The sequence below is a fragment of the Tachyglossus aculeatus genome, chromosome 10, assembly GCF_015852505.1.
Source record: "Tachyglossus aculeatus isolate mTacAcu1 chromosome 10, mTacAcu1.pri, whole genome shotgun sequence".
NCBI lineage: Eukaryota > Metazoa > Chordata > Mammalia > Monotremata > Tachyglossidae > Tachyglossus > Tachyglossus aculeatus.
The window spans coordinates 39630617-39648588 of NC_052075.1; the positions used below are offsets into that span (position 1 = coordinate 39630617).

The 17972-nt window shown below is 44.8% G+C and overlaps 1 protein-coding gene across 10 annotated transcripts in view; it reads right to left on the reverse strand.

Annotated features, from left to right (window-relative positions):
• CADPS2 (calcium dependent secretion activator 2) overlaps nucleotides 1-17199 on the reverse strand; it is a 371455-nt gene extending 354256 nt beyond the window's left edge. For all 10 annotated transcript variants that reach the window (XM_038752460.1, XM_038752456.1, XM_038752457.1 and 7 more), the window contains exon 1: nucleotides 16724-17199. In XM_038752460.1, coding sequence (XP_038608388.1) covers nucleotides 16724-17140 — 417 coding nt within the window. In that variant the 5' untranslated portion in view covers nucleotides 17141-17199. The remainder of the gene's footprint in view (nucleotides 1-16723) is intronic.
• Nucleotides 17200-17972: the final 773 nt, after the last annotated feature.

Below are 17972 nucleotides of genomic sequence, written 5' to 3' on the forward strand. Positions count from 1 at the left end.
ATCACCAGCATTGGAATGTGTTCAGAGTTCTTTGATGAGGTACTTCACTCTTTTAGCTTTTCAGCAGCAAATTCCATTTTCTCCCATGCCCCAGGAAAGCTGTCAGCAGTCAGCTACTGCTTTGAGTCCTCTTCAAAGGAAGCACCCACTATGGCTTCATCAGCATATTGAAATTTGATCTAGAGACTGAGCAATTTCCACTTTTGGCTAGAAGCTGGCAGAGGATAAACAGATTTCCAACCCATTCTGAGGTGAGTGAGAGCAGCACAGTGGCCGGAAGGTAGCATCACAGAGAGAAATACCAATGATTAGTGCTGGAGCAGTTAATCATATTTACTGGGAGCTTATTGTGTGCAAAGCACTGGACTAAGCACTTGATAGAGTACAATACATAACAGGCCCATTCCCTGCCCACAAAGAACTTACAGTCTACCATCTTGTCTAAACTTCTGCCAACCTCAAGAAAATGTACATTAGACCATTTACTGAGGATCACTGCCCACCAAACAGAGTGGACAGACGAGGGAAACAAGGAGGGAGACACTTGCATCACAGATTCAACAGCCCGTCTACAGATAAGAGTCAAGTCACTAGGGGACCTGTTCAGTTAGCTGTGGGATCTCATATGTCATTAGTCGAGCAAATGTAGGGTATCATACCAACACATCGACGTTCACTAATAATAATAATGATGGCACTTGTTAAGCGCTTACTATGTGCAAAGCACTGTTCTAAGTGCGGGGGGGGGGGATAAAATGTGATCAGGTTGTCCCACGTGGGGCTCACAGTCTTCATCCCCATTTTACAGATGAGGTAACTAAGGCTACAAGAAGTTAAGTGACTTGCCCAAGGTCACACAGCAGATATGTGGCAGAGCAGGGATTCGAACCCATGACCTCTGACTCCAAAGCCCATGCTCTTTCCACTGAGCCATGCTGCTTCTCTCACTAGACTGCAGGTTCCTTGTGGGCAGGGATTGTGTCTACCAACTGCGTTGTACTGGGCTCTCCCAAGAGCTCTGCACACAGCAGTGGAGAAAAGCAGCGTGACCTAGTGGTGAGACCACCGGCCTGGGCAATAGATTACCTGGCTTCTGATCCTGGCTCTGCCACTTGTCTGCTGTGTGACCTTGGGCAAGTCATAACTTCTCTGTACCACAGTGCCTCATCTGTAAAATGGGGATTCAATCCTCCATCCTCTTGATTTAGACTGTGAGCCCTATGTGGGTCAGGGACTAGGTCCAACCTGATTATCTTGTATCTACCCCACCACTTAACACAGTGTTTACATCTATTAAGTGCTTAACAAATACCATAAAACGGCAGTCAGTAAATGCCACTGACTGATAAGAGCTTTCAATGCAGCTCCTTGTGAGCAGGGAAGATGTCTATCAGCGCTTAATTACAGCCCTGCACACAGTAAGAACTCAATACAATTGATTGATTCATTATGATGTAAATTTATATAGGTCTTTCCTCAAAAGTGCTTTCACACAGCCATGTATTTGATGATGATGATAGCATTTATTAAGCACTTAGTATGTGCAAAGCACTGTTCTAAGAGCTGGGGAGGTTACAAAGTGATCAGGTTGTCCCACGTGGGGCTCACAGTCCTAATCCCCATTTTACAGATGAGGGAACTGAAGCACAGAGAAGTTAAGTGACTTGCCCAAAGTCACACAGTGGACAACTGGTGGAGCAGGAATTTGAACCCATGACCTCTGACTCCAAAGCCCGTGCTCTTTCCACTGAGCCATGCTGTTGTTCTCCCATCACCCACAACAGCTAAGGGAGGCAGAGATTATTACCTCCAGGTTATTATTATTACCTCCATTTTACAGATATGGAAACCAAGGGCAGGAAGAATAAATGACTGTTCCCAAGGCTCACACTGCATGGCTGAGACTTGAACACAGGGTACCTTACTCCACTCTCTTCTGCGCTGCCTTGCCTTGCTCCCTTTATTCATCTCCTCTCCCAGTCCCACGGCACTTAAGTACACATCCAGTGCTTAGAACAGTGCTTTCCACATAGTAAGAGCTTAATAAATGCCATTATTATTATTATTATAGCTGTAATTTTATTTACTTATATTAATGTCTGTCTCCTTCTCTAGACTGTAAGCTCACTGTGGGTAGGTAATGTGTCTGTTATACTGTACTCTCCTAAGCACTTAGTATAGTGTTCTGCACACAGTAAGAGTTCAATAAATAAGACTGACTGACTGCTCTGGCCACTTAGTTCAGCCTCATGAGAGAGCTAAGCTAGATGTCGTCAAATTACTTCCACGCTAAGCAGTCATGTTAACACAAAATCTCTACGATTCAATAAGGTCTGTCTTAGGAATTAGATCTGCAGGCTCCCAAGACCTTTTATATTCAAACTACTGGCTCTATGAAACTTGCTTCATAGTGGATCATTAAAGACTTTCCTCTTTAGAACAGACTCCTCCATTGTCAATATTTCTGATTGAGAAGAGCACAGTCTCTGCATTAGGCCTGAAAAGAGACATTATCAGCATATAATCATGAGATCCTTTGGCTCAGCCATAATAGCTCTGCTCATACTTCAGGAAGCCCTCAATCTTTTGCCCAAATCGGTTCCTGAAAGTTGCATTTTAAGTAGAAACGTTAAAAATCGGAAACAATTTGCTCCCAGAGCAACTTTATAAATGGGAGATTGGTCCCTGAACAAAGTTAGATACCTTATTTTTTATCAAAATTGCCCAGAATTAAGCATTCAACTCGAGAACTCCTCAAAAATCTCGACTGGTTGCCCATCCAACACCGTATCAAACAAAAACTCCTCACTATTGGCTTTAAAGCACTCTATCACCTTGACCCCCACCTACCTTACCTCACTTCTCTCCTTCTACAACCCAGACCGCATACTTCGCTCCTCTATTGCTTATCTTCTCACTGTGCCTCAGTCTCACCTGTCTTACCGCTGATCCTGGCCCACCTCCTGCTTCTCGCCTCCTCAAATCCGGCAGACAATTACTCTCCCCCACCCCTTCATAGCCTTATTGAAGGCACAACTCCTTGTGCCTCAATACAGAAGCAGTGTGGCTCAGTGGAAAGCCCGGGCTTTGGAGTCAGAGGTCATGGGTTCAAATCCTGACTCTGTCAATTGCTAGCTGTGTGACTTTGGGCAAGTCACTTAACTTCTCTGTGCCTCAGTTCCCTCATCTGTAAAATGGGAATTAGGACTGTGAGCCCACGTGGGACAACTTGATCACCTTGTAACCTCCCCAGAACTTAGAACAGTGCTTTGCACATAGTAAGTGCTTAATAAATGCCATTATTATTATTATCTCCTCCAAGAGGCCTTCCCAGGCTAAGCCCCACTTTTCCTCTTCTCCCACTCCCTTCTGCATCACCCTGACTTGCTCCCTTTGCTCCTCTGCCCCCTCCCAGACCCATAGCACTTATGTATATATCTGCAACTTCATTTATTTGTATTGATATCTGTCTCCTCCTCTCTAGATTATGAGCTCACTGTGGGCAGGGAATGTCACTGTTTATTGTTGCACTGTACTTTTCCAAGCGCTTAGTACAGTGCTCTGCACACAGTAAGTGCTTAATAAATATGATTGAATGAATAGATAACTAATAAAGCCCCATTAGTATATTCATATTGAGTCAGAGAGGATCCATGATAGCTTGCCAACCTGAAAGTAAAAAGGACATCGACTCCCCTTGGTGACCATCAAACAGTTAACTTTCCCTGACTTGTCCTCCCTCCCATCTATACTTTCCCCCATCCTGCTGCAGTTTTTAAAATCATTCCCCCATTTCCCCATGGTTCCCATGCACACTGGCTTCAACTCTGAAGTACACCAAAGGCAAAAAAAAAAAAAGTTAGTATCATAAGCATAGTGTCATGAAGTGTCATGAAATAGTGTCATGGGAGACAATCTCAAAAGTGACTCACCCCCATGTGTGCTCAGGCCAAGCAGAGATGATCCAGCCAGTACAAGTAAAATGGGGCCTGTACTTCATTTTAATTCAAATGCTTAGAAGGTTGCTTTTACTCCCTGCTGCCACGACCATTTGAGTAGGGCAGGGAGAACAGCAGAGCTCCTCTGCCTTTCAACTCCCCCAAAAGAAATTTTTCCTCCACTTACCCACCTATGTGCTACTAGTTTCCCACTAGCAACAGTTGCCTGCAGCAGGCGTGCAGCTAAAGTATCGATCTTCCCCTCTAAACAAACCCTCCAGGAAAGATGAGTATCTGTGGATTAGGGAGGCAACTCCACAGCAAATCACTAGCTGGAAAATTTAGACGAAGGCATGTGAGAAGAAAAAAAAATCCACCTTTTACCTAGTGTAGCCATTCAGGCTTTTAGGCTGACAGAGCTTTTCAGATGAGTTCCAGACCACCTTTTGCATCTTTCCCCCAGCTTCAAAGAGAAGCTCTTCTCAAGTGGGCAGTCAGTCAATCATGTTTATTGAGTGCTTAGTGTGCAGGTCACTGTACTAAAACGCTTTGGAGAGTAGACAACAAAAGAAACATTCCCTGCCCACAATGAGCTTAAGGTCTAGAGGAGGAGGCAGACGTTAATAGAAATAAAATTACAGATATATACATAAACTCTGTGGGTCTGAATAAAGGGAGTAAATCAGGATGAAACAGAAAGGAGTGGAAGAACTTAAGGAGGGAAACAGGCCAATTGAACAGACCGGGTGAAACTGAGGCTGATAAACTTGACAAGGTCAAGGGCATCAGAGTGACTGCTACTGATGAGATCTCAGAGATCTCAGTTCTGCACTTCGGACCCCTCCTGCTACCCCTATCAGTCATCTCTCAGTGCATGCTGTTGGTTCTGGGGAAACCCACCAAGATGGTGTGAATGGTTCAACAAAATCCATCACCACTACTGGAAAACAACTTAAGTGCATGCCTGCTGGCAGAAAGTTCTCTCTCTCCCTTCATGCAAGCGTAAACTAAAGGCCTAGGTGATATGGGCAGCCTCACTTGGTCTCTTTTTGGAGAGGCAACAGTATCTTACAGGATAGAATGCTCAGCCGAGTCAGAAAGAGGCTTTAACAGGTGTCCCCTTCCTATATTTTTTTTGTGGGTATCTTGCGGAAGAGCCCCTCACCCAAATAATGTCAGCACAAATGGTTGAAATCTCACTAGCATCTCTGAATACAAAAGGCAGTTCTATAAACAGAACATGTACTGTAACACTTGACTGAAGGGTAAGCCCCCTCATCAGTATTAATAGAATTTAGTAAGCACCTACTGAGTGTAAAACACTGAACAAAGCTCTTGGAGAGTACAACAGAAACAAGACATGATTGTTGCCCTCCAGGCATTTACAACCTGATGCAATGGACAGAGAAAACTGATTTACAAATCCACATACTGGTACCAAATTCAGAAATCCTAAAATTATAGAACAGGGGCAGAAGGAAGAAAAAGGATATAATGGCAAGTAGTACAAATGGATCCAGGTGAAACAGATGAATAAGTAATTGAATAAAGCCATACACAAATAAAATACGCATATGTATACAAGTGCCAAGGATAAGAATATACAAGTGCCAGGTGTTTCCGAGTTGATGGGACTGAGGTTTTGTGAATTCATCAAGAAAGGCTTCCTGGAGGAGGTAAAGATTTTTAGGAAGGCTTTGAAGGGGAAGAGAAAGGTAGTCAAGTAAATTTCAAAGGGGTGGGAGTTCCAGGCAGGGGAAGGTGAAAATGGGAGAGTCTCATCAATCATCAACATCAACAATCATACCTCACAACAGTCTATGTGAGGTACAGATAAAATGTGAGTTTAAAAGGGGCAAAGAATGCAAGTTGTGGAGCAGCTAATCAAGAGAACTGACAGGTGAGGTGGTGAGAGCTGGAGGACATCCTTGAAGCTGATGGAAAGGAGCTTCTGCTTCATATGGAGGGAAATGGGGAACTATTGGAAGTGACCACGAAGTACAGAGATGTGTGTCACACAATACTTCAGGAAGTTACCATTAATGGCCCTTCTGAGAGCCTGGAGAGGAAAAAGTTCACAGACTACAACAGCGCATGTTGACAAGCTGCCAATGGGCCCCAGTAAACAAAGCTCAGGTCACAGGCAGGGAATATTTTCAGAAACTTGTCTGGGCGGTATGGAAGCCCTACCTTCACTACTTATTATTATTACCTCATATGAACGTAAGATAAAAACCAATCGTATTTATTGAGCACTTACTATGTGCAAAGCACTGTACTAAGCGCTTAGGAGAGTACAAGACAACAGAATTAGCGGACACATTCCCTGCCCATGCAGTCCAGAGGGGGAAAACAGACTTGAATTTGAATAAATATAAATGCTCTGCACACAGTAAGCACTCAATAAATATGACTGAATGAATAACTATGAATAACTATGAATAAAAGGCCTAAAGAGGCTCTCTGATGGACAGCTCAGTATTGGAGCAAACTCTAGAATTGGCAGGAGGAAAGAGCACTGGAGTAGACTACAGGCCATCTTCAGGGCATGCTCTATTGATGCCTGTGTTTGGGACTATGGGGCCTGGGACCGAACTTCTTGGCAATATTAGTTCCCGCTGAAAATTCAGACCTGATTCTTTGGAAATCCACACACTGTAACAAATTTAGAAATCCTAAACTTATAAAACAATTTTCAGGGATGTAAAGGAACCTGTTCTACCATGGTTCTTTTAGTGCCTAAAACCCTTGGTCTTGCTCTTTTCTTTCAATCGTTCAAATATATCTATTGAGCGCTTACTGTGTGCAGAGCAATATATTAAGTGCCTGATAGAGTACAATGTAACACACACACACCCTGCCCACAAGCTTACAGTCTAGAGGGGGAGACAGACATTAATATAAACAGATTGCAGAAATGTACATAAGTGCTATGGGGCTGAGGGGGGATGAATAAAGGGAGCAAATCAAGGTGATACAGAAGGGAGTGGGAGAAGAGGAAAGGAGAGCTTAGTCAATGAAAGATCAATAAAAGACAAAGCGATTTGACCAAATACTGGGTCTATTCAGGGTTAAAGATTCAGGGGGGTTTGAGGAGAAATAAAACAGGCTTCCTGATGCAGTAATGGATGTGTTCCACTGTTTTTGGAGGAAGATCTTGACTGACCAACCACAGCTCAGGACCAGAAAGATATGTTGAAAATTGGAAGGCCTCTAAATGCTTATCCTGGCTCCTCCTCTCACTTGGGACAGAAATGTGCAATCCATCAATCAATTCTTTCATTCTTTCCCTGGAAATGTGGATGGCATTAACACTCACTCTTTCAGAGTACCGAGAGGACGAATGAAAATGGGCTTCAATCCCTTCATGGCTGGCGGGCTGAAGAGATGCTCAAAATAAAGTAATGCAACAATAGTCCAATATGACCAGTGCTATTTAGCCGTTGTGTCCATTTACACTTAGCAATGCTTCAACCCCTAATACAACAAGCCATCAAGCACCTAATAGCTCCTTAAACTGGGCTGCTTTCATGGCATGTGAGGAAACAAAATTATGAAGAATTATACAACAGTAATACGGGATTTCACTTAATGGGATGATCTGTGCATAACAAGATTTCACAACTGAGAGAAAAAGCCAAATGCCATTATAACTTAAGCTATTTGAGTTCTCATGAGCACATGTCATTCCACAAAATTAAGCACTGCCATCTCAAGGTACTCTGTGGAGGATTAGAAGAATTGGGTTTAAAAAAAAAGGCAGCACTTCCTATATTAAGTCCAGTCTGAAGTTTTAGTTTAATGTGTGGTTTCCATCTCGTTCCCGACAGGACACTGTATACCACATTACTTGAAGTAGCAAACAGCATAGCACTTCTTGCTGTCTTTGCTCAGGATTATGCCAATATCCAAGTAACAGAAGGGATGAATTATCCCAACTATCTAAAAGGGTAGGCTCTTTAGGTTGTCAGCAGGACTGCTAGAAACTTGCAGGCAAGAAAGCCAAGCATACTATGCAGTTTCAAAATTGCCTAGTTGGCTTTGGAGTTCGGTAATGGGATTGGGAGGCTTTCCATTCAAAATCAGTAGTTCTACACCAATAGGTGTGACCTCTGTGCAAGGGAAGAAAAGATGGTAAACTCCATCCAAACCGGGGTAGGGGGTTTGGTTTCAGTGGGCCCACTGTTAATTTGGAACCATCCTTCCTTGGAAGTCTCCAATGCCTACCTTCCCCACTCTCCTGCCTCTCTGCATCTCATGTAAATATCTGTAATTTATTTATTTATATTAATGTCTGTCTCCCCCTTTAAAACGTAAGCCCATTGTGGGCAGGGAATGTGTCTGTTTATTGTTATATTGTACTCTCCCAAATGCTTAGTACAGTGCTTTGCCCACAGTAAGCACTCAGTAAATATGATCGAATGAATCTTCAGACTTGATGAACAAGTTGCCCTTCCAGTGCCTTGACCAAGCTTCAGTCCCAACGGTGGGTTAGAAAAGGAAGAGGATATCAGTAGCTAGGAGTTCCCTAATCTGGAGATGAGCAAGGACTGGCGATGCTCTCAGACAAGCTCCATTTAGAAGGCTGAAGCTGTTTTCTAAAACAGACTAGTCCTTTCCCCGGAATAGGGAAATCAAATCAGCTCAAATGCCAAGGGATTTGAAAAGCACTCTTAAAAATTATTTCAAAACAAAATTCACCTAACTTTCTCTGAAACATTCAGATATAGAAGCTGGAGTCCTAAAAAATATTTTTTCCTAAAACTTCTTACTTCTCCCCTACACAGCACTCCTATGGGTTTGGGAGTCAGAGGTTCTAATCCCAGTTCCTACACTTATCAGCTGTGTGCCTTTGGGCAAGTCACTTAACTTCTCTGTGCCTCAGTTACCTTATCTGTAAAATGAGGATTAAGATTGTGAGCCCCTAATGGGACAATGTGATTACCTTGTATCTCCCCCAGCGTTTAGAACAGTGCTTGGCACATAATAAGCACTTAACAAATACTGTCATTATTTTCAGCGCTTAGAACAGTGCTTTGCAAATAGCGCTTAATATATGCCATTATTATTATTATTATTACAAGGGTCGCTTTTTCTTATTGTCTTAAAAAAGGCACCAAACACACATTTCACTGTATATATTATTTATAGATTATTTCTTCCAGTATCTTTGTGAAGTTCATGAGCCTACTACACCATTTTTCAAATACAGCCTCGGGGCTTTATTGCTAAGGCTTTATTGTAAGTCACTGGCCCATCTAGAATTAGAGCTTAAAAGGTTCTAATACAGTGGTCCATACTGGCTTTCGTGAGTAAAAATGAGAAAAGCTAAATTCTTCAGAAGAAAAAAAATCATAAGCACATAGTTAGCAAAAGATATAGAAGAAATTTGTTGTGAAATCTCAGTCCTATTTAAGACTAGTAATGGCATTCTATTAGGTGCAATGCACTGTACTAAGCACATAGAAAGTCCAAGGATTGTTCCCTAACCAGTAAGGGCTTGCATTCTAATGGGGGATACATAAAAATATTTACTAATAGAGTAAATAACTGACTTCTCAATCAATTATATATTGATTATCAATTATATATCATCATATATTATATTATATAATAATATAATAATACATTATATTACATTATTGACATATTATATATCAATTTTATTTTTATATATAGATATATACACACACACCAGTACAAAAGGTGGTCAAAAATAAATGTGTAGGGGCCAGAGGTGGCTGCTGGGTTGATATAACTCAAGAGATGGGGCTTAATCGGGGAAGGCTTGTTGCAAGAGATGGGAATTTTAGGAGGGCTATGAACACAAAGGGCTGTCGTCTGTCAGATATGAAGGGAGGAGGGGTGAAAGTTCTAGGCTGGAGAAAACAGCATTGCAAGTGGGACGGGGCAGGAGAGTCAAGAGTGAGGTATGGTTAGAAAATGAAGTTGGGAGAAACCAAGAGAGAGAGTTGGGAGGCGAGGGAGTAGCAGGTGAAGAGTGCTGATTTTTAAGATGGGGAGGGACTGTGGAGAGTCTTGAATTCAATTGTAAAGAGTCTCTGTTACCGGTGAAGGAAAAGGGAAGCCAAAAGAGATTTCTGAGAAATGGAGAGATGCTTGCTAAGCAGTCCTTTGAGAAGATGGTCCTTACTGCAGATTTGGGGGAGGGGGGAGAGAGGGAGAGAGGAAGGGAGAGACAGAGAAAGGGGAGGGGAGAGCGAGGGGGGAGAGGGGGGAGAGAAAGGGGAGGGGGGAGGGGGGGAGGGGGGGAGGGGGGGGGGAGGGGGGGAGAGAGACAGACAGACAGACAGACAGACAATGGAGGCAGGGAGACCACTGGAAGGCTGATGCAATTCCCCACTTCTTGTGTGACAAGTGGTAGAAGCAACAATGGAAAGAAATGGGCAGACCTCAGAAATGTTGTGTACGAAGACCTGGCAGAACTAATCAATCCGTGGTATTTATTAAATGTCTACTGTATGCAGAGCACTGCACTAAGTGCTTTGGAAAGTAAAATCCAATACAGTTGGCAGACATGATCCCTGTCCAAAAGGAGCTGGCAGGCAGACATTAAAATAAACTTCAGGCAGCAGAAATGGCAGGGTGTAAGGATATGTGCGTAAGTGCTGTGAGGTGAATAACCCCCCTCCTTCCTCTCCCCCTATTCCCCCTCCCCCCTGCCTTACCTCCTTCCCCTCCCCACAGCACCTGTATATATGTATATATGTTTGCACATATTTATTACTCTATTTATTTTACTTGTATATATTTATTCTATTTATTTTATTTGGTTTATATGTTCTGTTTTGTTGTCTGTCTCCCCCTTCTAGCCTGTGAGCCCGCTGTTGGGTAGGGACCATCTCTATATGTTGCAAACTTGTACTTCCCAAGCTCTTAGTACAGTGCTCTGCACAAAGTAAGTGCTCAATAAATACGATTGAATGAATGAGTGAATGAAAGTACACAAGTGCTGAAGAAGGGATGGCAAGTAGGAGAAATGTGGACTTAGACTGTAATTGATGATAAGCTTAAATCTATGTATTTACAAAGCGGATGTTAGCTGTCCCTGATTCACTGCCTCCAAGTCTTCCAACTGAATCAGCGATGACTCTCAGGCAGCAATTGGCTTCCAGTGCTGGACCATGGAAGGGCAGGAGCCAAGCTGGGGGAAAGACAGGGGAGGAGAAAGGAGGAAGAGGGACTGAAAAGACAGGAGTGGTGGACACCGAAAGACGACAGCTGGAAGAGAGCAGGAACCCCAGGGACTTTGGCAGGAGTAAGGAGGGGCTGAAGCCCAGGCACAGACCTGGTATCTCAGGATTTATTCGACCAGGTTTCAGAGGAGGGAAGAAGGATGACCTACCACTGCCACATCTGCAACAACATTCACTGTCTGTTTGGGGTACATGGTCTGGGAGGGACCATCAAATTTCTCAGCTCCTTACCGGGCCTATCCTTAACCCAGATCAAAATGAACGTCAGCACACAGACACTCCAGGCTGGGGACCAGTGATCGATCGTGTAAAGAGAAGAGCTCCCTGCCCCTCCAGGAGACTCTCTCTTTAACTGTCCTCCCCCCTGAGACCAAGCCTAGGGTAGCGGGGTAACCCAGAGTGGAGGGGCAAATATTTTTGCCCTCTAAGCAACCCCCCACACCAGCAGAGTGAAATGCAGGTTTGTGCAGAATATGAACTCTGGCTCTGGTATTTGTGATCCTTTTGCAGCATCTTTGACTGTTCCAAGTGTCCATTCATTCATTCGTATTTACTGAGCACTTACTGTGTGCAGAGCACTGTACTAAGCGCTTGGGAAGTACAAGTCGGCAACTTATAGAGGCGGTCCCTACCCAACAACGGGCTCACAGTCTAGAAGGGGGAGAATTTATCTTGACCCCTGAACAACTCATTATCAAGGTATACATCCAAACTAATGGGTGACTGAAAGACTGTAAGTTTCAAATCGAAGTGCTCAGTAGCAACACTATGATATCAAGTTATTTTATCTGACAGTTTTCCATTCCGGCAACTTTTTGGATGAGAAAGCTCTAAACATTCTTTCAAGTACTTATGACACAGAAATAGATTTGCATCTTCAATGTACCACTTCTTCCCTTAGATTCAGTTCAGAGCTGGGACATTTCACTTAGTGCCTGCGATCAAACAACACAATAATGCACTGTCAGTTCCATTATGAACACACCTGCTTGCCAATTTGAACAGTAGGAGCCAAACAGATCCGTACTATTTGAACAGCCAAAGGAGATCATGATTTACTCACGAACCTATTTACCCATGTTTTTAAGAGCAGTTGTGATACCAAAAATAATATATGATTTAGGGAAAATAAATATTTCAAGATGATAGTTTGTACCTCTGTGCTCTGAGCCATAACTCCAACCAGCTATGTGCACATCAAACCGCTCTGCGGTTATACAATTCAAAGCTTCAAAATGATTTTAGGAGGAGAAATGCACGTTCTTTTTCCTACACAGTTCATTAGCTGCCATTGAGTGTTTCTTCATCCTGAGCCAAGTTAATGAAGATATGGATTTTGTAACAATATGGATTGGCGGCTCGAACGCTCACAAAAATTCACAGCGGCACTCACCAAACTGACCCCTCTACGAGACAGCAGCTCTTCCAACTGTGCCAGTCTCTTTAAGGCACTGCATCCTACAACACTAAATTTTATTTTTTAAACTTTTTTTTTTCAGGCATGAGAAAACAGTCAGTGCTGACTGTCACTAAGCCTTACAGATAGTCACTCCAGGGTAAGCAACAATTTCTGCCAGGAGTAACTAAGAATTCTGGTTTCATTTTATTTAACCAACTGTGTACCTCCTGGAAGAGGAAGGGATGGAAAGAAGTCCAGGCACATGTTCTTGTACCTACTAACATTTTTTGGTTTATTTGCAAAAAATAGATTAAATGGATTTTGGATTTGTTTGCTTCTAACTCCAAAACACCTGAATTTTTGCCAAAGGAAAACAGTCCAGCAAAAATCACTTTCAGTTTCAAACTATTTGATTCCCTCTGCTCCCCTCCTCCACCCCACAGGGCCATTTCTCCTAAATAAATTTGAGAAGTCCCACTTGGCACAAATTGAATTCATATCCAAATGAATTTTTGGAGTGGCATCTCTTGAACATGACTTCAAGTTTACAATGTAATCTAAATGTCCAGGTGCTGTACAACTCATGAAATATTTTGGGCTCCCCCCCAGCCCCCTCCCGTGAGCCACGCTTGAAAACTAAAGCTGGCAACCACCTCATCTGAACCTACTCAGCCTTTTTAAAGGAAGCAGCAAGAAACCTGAATGCCTGGTTCGTGGCATGTCAAACTGACAAATAATTCTCCCCTCAATAACTATTGCTCTTTCCAATACTACCAATAATTCTCTATCAGCAGACCTATCTACCTGGCCACCAAACTGCTATTTTCCTACCCTCAATCCCACAGAATTTATGTACAAATCTTTAACTTCTAAATCACTTATTAATACTAACAATAATAATAGCATTTATTAAGCGCTTACTATGTGCAAAGCACTGTTCTAAACGCTGGGGAGGTTACAAGGTGATCAGGTTGTCCCTCGTGGGGCTCAGTCTTCATCCTCATTTTACAGATGAGGGAACTGAGGCCCAGAGAAGTTAAGTGACTTGCCCAAAGTCACACAGCGGACAAGTGGCAGAGCTGGGATTTGAAACCATGACCTCTGACTCCAAAGCCCGGGCTCTTTCCTACTGAGCCACGCATATACTAATGCCCACCTACCCTCTAGACTGTAAACTCGCTGTGGGCAGGGAACGTGACTGCCAACTGGTGTACTGTACTCTCCCAAACGCTTACTACGGTGTGAGCTCGATGTGAACATGAACGTGTCTGTCTGTTGTTACGGTGCACTCTCCCAAGCGCTCAGTACAGTGCTTTGCACACACTAAGCACTCAAACACGACTGAATGAATAATAAGTGATCAATTAATACCACTGTTAACGGTGATCCTACTAACCCTATCGCCCTTTTCCAAGTGCTTAGTCCAGAGCTCCGCACCCGGTAATCGTTCAAAACACACCACTGATATCTTAGACACTACTAATCCTATCGCTCTTTTCCAAGTGCTTAGTCCGGGGCTCCGCACCCGGTGAGCGTTCAATAAACACCACTGACGTCTTAGACACTATTAACTCCATCGCTCTTTTCCAAGTGTTTAGTCCAGAGCTCCGCACCCGGTAAGCGTTCAATAAACACCACTGACATCTTAGACACTACTAAGTCTTTTGCACTTTTCCAAGTCCTTAGTGCAGAGCTCTGCCCAGAACAGGTGCTCAATAAATACTACTGACTGATTTTAGCTCATCAGTCCTTCCACAGAGGGAGCCACGTACACTTGGGGGCTGCTGGCCACCTATTTGGATTTGAGTGCCAAGGCTGGTTGGTTGCCAGACCCCCCTCCCCGCCGTCCACCTGCCCTTTCTGCTCTCCCTGCATGTGAAGCAGGAGCGGTGGGATGCCAGGGTACCCCGGTTGGAGATGATGAAGAAGACGGCGTTTATTAAGCGCTTACTATGTGCAAAGCACTGTTCTATGCGCTGGGTAGGTTACAAGGTGATCAGGTTGTCCCACGGGGGGGTTCACAGTCTTAATCCCCATTTTCCAGATGCGGTAACTGAGGCACAGAGAAGTTTAGTGACTTGCCCAAAGTCACACGGCTGACAATTCTATTTCCCAAGCGCTCAGTACAGTGCTCTGAACACAGTAAGCGCTCCATAGATACGACTGAATGAATGAATGAATTCGACACAAGCACACAGAGAGGCTGGAGGAGGGATCCCAGCTCCATCGCTGGCTAGGGATGGGGGCATAATGATGGCATTTGTTAAGCGCCTACTGTGTACAAAAGCACTGTTCTAAGCGCTGGGGGGATACGAGGCGATCAGGTTGTCCCACGTGGGGCTCGCAATCCCCACCCACCCGCATTTTACAGATGACAGAAGTGAGGCATAGAGAAGTTAAGTGCTTAGCACATAGTAAGAGCTTAATAGATACCATTATCAATCAATCAATCGTATTTATTGAGCGCTTACTGTGTGCAGAGCACTGTACTAAGCGCTTGGGAAGTACAAGTTGGCAACATATAGAGACAGTCCCTACCCAACAGTGGGCTCACAGTCTAAAAGGGGGAGACAGAGAACAAAACCAAACATACTAACAAAATAAAATAAATGGACTACATTATCGCTTAGTACAGTGCTCTGCACACAGTAAGCGCTCAATAAATACGATTGATTAATTCTACTTATTTATATTGATGCTATTGATGCCTCTTTACTTGTTTTGATGTCCTTCCTCTCCCCCTCGTCCCCCTCTCCATCCCCCTGATCTTACCTCCTTCCCTTCCCCACAGCACCTGTATATATGTATATATGTTTGTACATATTTATTACTCTATTTATTTATTTTACTTGTACATATCTATTCTATTTATTTTATTTTGTTAATACGTTTGGTTTTGTTCTCTGTCCCCCCTCTTCTAGACTGTGAGCCCACTGTTGGGTAGGGACTGTCTCTATATGTTGCCAACTTGGAATTCCCAAGCGCTTAGTCCAGTGCTCCGCACACAGTAAGCGCTCAATAAAGACGATTGATTGATCGAAGCAGCGTGGCTCAGTGGAAAGAGCCCGGGCTTTGGAGTCAGAGGTCATGGGTTCAAATCCCGGCTCTGCCACATATCTGCTGTGTGACCTTAGGCAAGTCACTTAACTTCTCTGAGCCTCAGTTACCTCATCTGTAAAACGGGGATTAAGACTGTGAGCCCCACATGGGACAACCTGATCACTTTGTAACCCCCCAGCGCTTAGAACAGTGCTTTGCACATAGTAAGCGCTTAACAAATGCCAACATTATTATTATTATTATTTATTAAGCGCTATGTGCTCTGCACACAGTAAGCGCTCAATAAATACGATTGATTGATTGATAATGGTATTTATTAAGCGCTTACTGTGAAGCGCTCAATAAATACGACTGATTGATAAGGGTATTTATTAAGCGCTTACTATGTGCTCCGCACACAGTAAGCGCTCAATAAATACGACTGACTGATTGATAATGGTATTTATTAAGCGCTTACTGTGTGCTCCGCACACAGTAAGCGCTCAATAAATACGATTGATTGATTGATAATGGTATTCATTAAGCTCTTAGTAAGCGCTCAATAAATACGACTGACTGATTGATAATGGTATTTATTAAGCGCTTACTATGTGCTCCGCACACAGTAAGCGCTCAATAAATACGATTGATTGATTGATAATGGTATTCATTAAGCTCTTACTATGTGCTCCGCACACAGTAAGCGCTCAATAAATACGACTGACTGATTGATAATGGTATTTATTAAGCGCTTACTATGTGCTCCGCACACAGTAAGCGCTCAATAAATACGATTGATTGATTGATAATGGTATTCATTAAGCTCTTACTATGTGCTCCGCACACAGTAAGCGCTCAATAAATACGACTGACTGATTGATAATGGTACTTATTAAGCGCTTACTGTGTGCTCCGCACACAGTAAGCGCTCAATAAATACGATTGATTGATTGATTGATCGATCATGACTAAAAGTGACTTGCCCAAAGTCACAGAGCTGACAACTGGGGGAGTGGGGATCTGAACCCACGATCCCTGACACTCTTTCCGCCGAGCCAAGAGGGGGAAGTTGCGGAGAGTTTGCCAGCCCGTCCCGGTCCCAGCGCCCCCTTGCCAGGCGGGGAGCTCACCTTCTGCTGCCTGCGGGCCATGTCGGTGGGCTGCTTGGCGTTGAAGGGGTGCGCGATGCAGCGCACGATGAACACATAGAGCTGCAGGCGGAGCCGCCGGTCGCGCTCCTCCTGTTGCTGCTGCTGCTGCTGCTGCTGCTGCTGGAGCTGGTCTTGCTCCTCCCGGCCGTCGCTGAGCACCGAGGGGCTGGGGCTGAGCGGCCGGGCGGAGCCGCCGCTGGAGCCGGAGCCCGAGCCCGAGCCGGAGCCTCCGGGCGGTCGCCCCGCCGGGTCCCGCCGCCATCCCTCCCGCGCCGGGCCGGGCTGCGGGGCCCCGCCGCCGGCCGCCGCCGCCGCCGCCGGCGGCAGCAGCACGTCGCGCCGCTCCTCCGGCCCGCCTTCGTCCGACTCCTCCTCGCTGGAGCTCGGGTCCAGCATGGTGCGGCCGCCGGGCCCCGGAGAAAGGGAAAGCGCCCGCCGCTTTCCGCACACGTCGAGTTTCGGCCCGGGACTGGCTCCTGCCGGCGGGAAGGCGGGCGGGCCCGGGAAGGCGGGCCCGGGAAGGCGGGAAGGGGCGGACGCCCGTTGCCCCGGGGGCGGGTCCCGGAGACCGGGGCGGGCGGGAGGGAGAGCGGGGACCGGCGGCGGGGTGGGGGGGGGAACCTGTGGCCGCAACTAGCAGCACGTGGAACGCAATGTTAATAATAGTAATAATGGCATGTACTAAGCGCTTACTACGTGCAAATCAATCGTATTTAGTGAGCGCTTACTGTGTGCAGAGCGCTGGACTAAGCGCTTGGGAAGTCCAAGTTGGCAACGTGTAGAGACGGTCCCTACCCAGCAGCCCCAAAATCATCATCAATCGTATTTATTGAGCGCTTACTATGTGCAGAGCACTAATAATAATGGCATCTACCAAGCGCTTGCTACGTGCAAATCAGTCGTATTTAGTGAGCGCTTCCTGTGTGCAGAGCACTGGACTAAGCGCTTGGGAAGTCCGAGTTGGCAACATATAGAGACGGTCCCTACCCTGGAGTGGGCTCACGGTCTAAAAATCATCATCAATCGTATTTATTGAGCGCTATGTGCAGAGCACTAATAATAATGGCATGTACCAAGCGCTTGCTACGTGCAAATCAATCGTATTTAGTGAGCGCTTCCTGTGTGCAGAGCACTGGACTAAGCGCTTGGGAAGTCCGAGTTGGCAACATATAGAGACGGTCCCTACCCAGCAGTGGGCTCACGGTCTAAAAATCATCATCAATCGTAT